The sequence below is a fragment of the Pangasianodon hypophthalmus genome, chromosome 2 (assembly GCF_027358585.1).
Source record: "Pangasianodon hypophthalmus isolate fPanHyp1 chromosome 2, fPanHyp1.pri, whole genome shotgun sequence".
Lineage (NCBI taxonomy): Eukaryota > Metazoa > Chordata > Actinopteri > Siluriformes > Pangasiidae > Pangasianodon > Pangasianodon hypophthalmus.
Genome location: NC_069711.1, coordinates 35,199,061 through 35,204,060, shown reverse-complemented (window position 1 = coordinate 35,204,060; position 5,000 = coordinate 35,199,061). Strand labels below are relative to the sequence as shown.

Here is a 5,000-nt window from a genome sequence, read left to right as displayed (position 1 = left end):
ACGTCCTAAACGCCAACAACACCAACATCACCATCAACACCATCAACACACACTCAAATACACCATCAACACACACACAAATACACCAACAACACCATCAACACACACTCAAATACACCATCAACACACACTCAAATACACCATCAACACACACTCAAATACACCATCAACACACACTCAAATACACCATCAACACCATCAACACACACTCAAATACACCATCAACACACACTCAAATACACCAACACCATCAACACACACTCAAATACACCCATCAACACAATCAACACACACTCAAATACACCATCAACACCAAACACACACTCAAATACACCATCAACACCAACACACACTCAAATACACCATCAACACCACAACACACACTCAAAACACCATCACACACCAACACACTCAAATACACCATCAACACCATCAACACACACTCAACACCATCAACACCGTCAACACACACTCAAATACACCATCAACACCAACACACACTCAAATACACCATCAACACCATCAACACACACTCAAATACACCATCAACACCATCAACACACACTCAAATACACCATCAACACCATCAACACACACTCAAATACACCATCAACACCAACACACACTCAAATACACCATCAACACCAACACACACTCAAATACACCATCAACACCATCAACAGACACTCAAATACACCATCAACACCATCAACACACACTCAAATACACCATCAACACACACTCAAATACACCATCAACACCAACACACTCAAATACACCATCAACACCATCAACAGACACTCAAATACACCATCAACACCATCAACACACACTCAAAATACACCAACACCATCAACAGACACCCAAATTACACCATCAACACCATCACGCACTCAAATACACCATCAACACCATCACACACTCAAATACACCAACACCATCAACACACACTCAAATACACCATCAACACCAACACACACTCAAATACACCATCAACACCAACACACACTCAAATACACCAACACCATCACGCACTCAAATACACCAACACCATCAACACACACTCAAATACACCAACACCATCAACACACACTCAAATACACCAACACCATCAACACACACTCAAATACACCATCAACACCAACACACACTCAAATACACCATCAACACCAACACACACTCAAATACACCAACACCATCAACACCAACACACACTCAAATACACCAACACCATCAACACACACTCAAATACACCATCAACACCAACACACACTCAAATACACCAACACCGTCAACACCAACACACACTCAAATACACCATCAACACCATCAACACACACTCAAATACACCATCAACACCATCACACACTCAAATACACCATCAACACCATCAACACCAACACACACTCAAATACACCATCAACACCAACACACACTCAAATACACCATCAACACCATCAACACCAACACACACTCAAATACACCAACACCATCAACACCAACACACACTCAAATACACCATCAACACCATCACACACTCAAATACACCATCAACACCATCAACACCAACACACACTCAAATACACCAACACCATCAACACCAACACACACTCAAATACACCATCAACACCAACACACACTCAAATACACCATCAACACCAACACACACTCAAATACACCAACACACACTCAAATACACCATCAACACCATCAACAACTGATGTCACCGTCAACACCAACACACACACTTACACTCAAATACTTCATCATCAGTACAGTGTGTTCTGATTGGCTGAGAGCTGTACAACATCTAGAATTCACACCAACATGATCAGAGAACTAATGAACAGTCAGAGAGACAGAGAGAGAGACAGACAGACAGAGAGACAGACAGAGAGACAGCTAGACAGCCGGACGGACAGACCGACGTTTAGACAAACACAGAGACAATCAGAGAGAGACAGACAGCCTCCAGGTCTGATCTCACCTGTGCACTTTTGAGTGGACTTGCGCTGATCTGACTCACTCCTCCGTTTGCTATCTGATCTCTCTTCACAGGAACAAAGAAGAACTTCATCCTGCAGTATTTAGTGAGTCGTGGTGAAAGTTTTTCTCTCTTCCTCAGGCTGTTATACGCCCTCGCCAGTTTCCCCGCCACGTAATCGGCCCCGAACACCATCACCCTGATCAGCACCGTGCCCCTGTCCTCGTCTTCATCGCTGCTGAGGATGGGACGCTTCCTGTAGCACACCGGCTTCATGGCCGCGCTCTCGCTCTGCGCCGGCTCCACCGTGAGCGTCAGCACCTGCTGCGGCATGGAGTTGGAGCGCTTGGAGCGAGCAGCGGGCAGAAAGTCCTTCTTATCTTTACAGTCCGTGTTCCCCAGACTCTTAGCGCGGCAGAGAGAATGTCCTCGCGGTTTAAACAGGCGTGAGAGACGCTTGGAAAGTCCGGTGCCGTTTTTATTTTTGCCTTTCGGCATCAGGACGTGTGGATCCTCCTCAATGTCCTCGCAGAAGTCACTGTCAGTGCCAGAAGCCTGAGAAGACGACGACAGAGTGGAGACCGGAGAGAAGTCAGACGACGTGGACAACATGGAGTCCTTGGATGCAGTGGACAGAGAGGACGTGGTGGAGAACATGGACGCCCGCGGGTCCAGGCAGTCCTCCGTCTCGTACCGCTCCATCTCCACCTCCTCGTCTTCTTCCTCTTCTTCATCTGCATCCTCTTCATCAACCTCATCCTCCTCCGTTTGAGTTTCAGAGAAGAGCGAGGCGAGGTCAGGCTCGGACTCCAGAAACTCACTCAGGACGTCTGTGGAGAGACGGAGGATGGAGCCAAAAGACATACACGGAGGATCAGACGGCACTCCAAAGATCCAACATCAGAATGCAGAGCCACATCATTCCCACATTTTTAACACCCAAAGATTCGGAATTTTATTTTATTACTATCACAGTTTTCACAAATAAAACACCAACTGAGTAAAACACCAACAAACAGATTCACTCACCAAAATTATCAGTGTCCCAGTGGATCGTGTAGCACTTAGCTGTAGGTAACTTCAGAAACTGCAGCATCCCTGCATACACACACACACACACACACACACACACACACTGCTGAGTTCCTGACAGTAGCGCAGGTTTATATTAATGAGCTCATTCTAATTCGTTATCGTTTCCATAGTAACAGCTCATTCACTTCACAGATACGTGTACAGCGGATGCTCCACTGATAATACACAGAATACACACGTGTGTAATGGTTGATCTGTAAGGAGGTGTTTATGTAACATTTGTGGAAGGAGTCTCCAGTGTCAGTGCTTTGTAACAGTCAGAGGTAAAGCTGGAACTTTTCTGACATCTTCAGGACAGAGGAGTTTACGCTTCTTTGCGGTTTCTCAGTTTCTGCATTTTTTTTGTCTTTTTAACTTCAGCAGAGACAAAAAAAAGAGAAGCTGGAGAGGGAACCACTGTTTATAGCTCTAATCTCCGATTGGCTCTTTACCGTTTGACGTCGTGCTGTTGCATGCTGGGATATTGAGTTTTTCCCGCACTTCCTCCAGGCCTTTCAGTACATGAGCTCGAGCAGCGTTGGTGTCTGTCATGGCCGCCGCAGTCTCTAAGACCGCTGATACACACGACAGTGTGTGAGACAGTACATCATCACTGAGAGACTGGACACACACACACACACACAGAGTTTGTTAAAATCCACAATGCAACAATGCATTAATATAAACAACATGAATGTTTGTGTGTGTGTGTGTGTGTGTGTGTGTGTGTGTGTACCTGCAGTGCGAGGTGTAGAGTGTGTGTGTGATATTTTGTGCCCAGGTTGCACTGAAAGGCGTGTTTAATGAGATTAATCCCGATCTCTCTCTGCGACACGTCGATGGCGCTGAGCTGCTGAACGACAGACAGAAACGTCTGGGGGACATCAGCTGGGTTCAGCAGCAACACCGTACTGCACACACACACACACACACACACACACAAACAGTTATGATGGAATACAAGACTGAAAACAGAGCTGCTTCAAAATGTATGTAATATGGATAGTGAATAGTTAATACATTAACATGTTCTCATCTGTGTGCGTGTGTGTGTGTGTGTGTTTTAAAAAAACGTGAACCATTTGGACATCAAAAGTGTATAAAGGACAGAAGACTTGCAGGCGGAAGGTAAAACAGCAGACAGGAAGGACGAGTTTCCTGAAGAACACTCACATGGTTTTGCCGCGCTGACGCTCAGCAGTGATGCCCTGTTCCTCTTTCACCAACCTGTGGTACGAAATCCCTATCACACACACACACACACACACACACACACACACACACACACACACACACACACAGAACACCAGGTCATCTTTCAGCTGTGTCTATTTCACAATGTTCTGTGTTTTTTTTAAACTCTATGAGCTAAAACACATCCTGAGTGACGTGTGACCGGATCACATGACCTCACTATTAGCAATCCTTTACTTAACGACTCGATGCTGACTCGACAATCTCAACGAGCGAGACATTTTAAACTCAGCTTCAAGCAGCCGAAGAGTGTGTGTGTGAGTGAATCTGTACAGTGTGTAATAAGTATGTAATATACACACTGACATTAACGCCTACAAAGTAAAAATATTTGACCTACAGACAGATTTCTAACATCTGATGGTGAAAGTTTGGCTGCAGTTACTGACTCTCACCACTGGGTGGCAGTGTAACTGTAATAACTGTATGTGATTATACAAGTGTGTGTGTGTGTGTGTGTGTGTGTGTGTGTGTGTGTGTTACCCGGTGCCCTCAGCTCCTGCTGTATAGTTGTTAGAACACTGTGACACACACTGCTGTACGGTTCAGGCCACGTAAGGAAAGCATGGAACACTTCACGCGCTTCTACCAGGAGGTCACACTCTGTTGGACAGTAGGGAGTCTGGGGGCGGAGCATAATCACATTATTGGATAATAAGTGTGCAGGATGTGAGTCATGTGTGGACAG

At 45.4% G+C, this 5,000-nt stretch overlaps 1 protein-coding gene across 5 annotated transcripts in view; it reads right to left on the bottom strand.

Moving 5' to 3' along the window:
* The window catches only part of pik3r5 (phosphoinositide-3-kinase, regulatory subunit 5), a 40,257-nt gene that overhangs the window by 7,727 nt on the left and 27,530 nt on the right, over nucleotides 1-5,000 (bottom strand). For all 5 annotated transcript variants that reach the window (XM_053228836.1, XM_053228831.1, XM_053228823.1 and 2 more), the window contains exons 5-11: nucleotides 4,796-4,934; nucleotides 4,232-4,301; nucleotides 3,795-3,969; nucleotides 3,511-3,679; nucleotides 3,014-3,082; nucleotides 1,988-2,814; nucleotides 1-5 (exon numbers count right to left, since the gene is read on the bottom strand). The exon at nucleotides 1-5 is cut by the window's left edge and continues 121 nt beyond it. In XM_053228836.1, coding sequence (XP_053084811.1) covers nucleotides 1-5; nucleotides 1,988-2,814; nucleotides 3,014-3,082; nucleotides 3,511-3,679; nucleotides 3,795-3,969; nucleotides 4,232-4,301; nucleotides 4,796-4,934 — 1,454 coding nt within the window. The remainder of the gene's footprint in view (nucleotides 6-1,987; nucleotides 2,815-3,013; nucleotides 3,083-3,510; nucleotides 3,680-3,794; nucleotides 3,970-4,231; nucleotides 4,302-4,795; nucleotides 4,935-5,000) is intronic.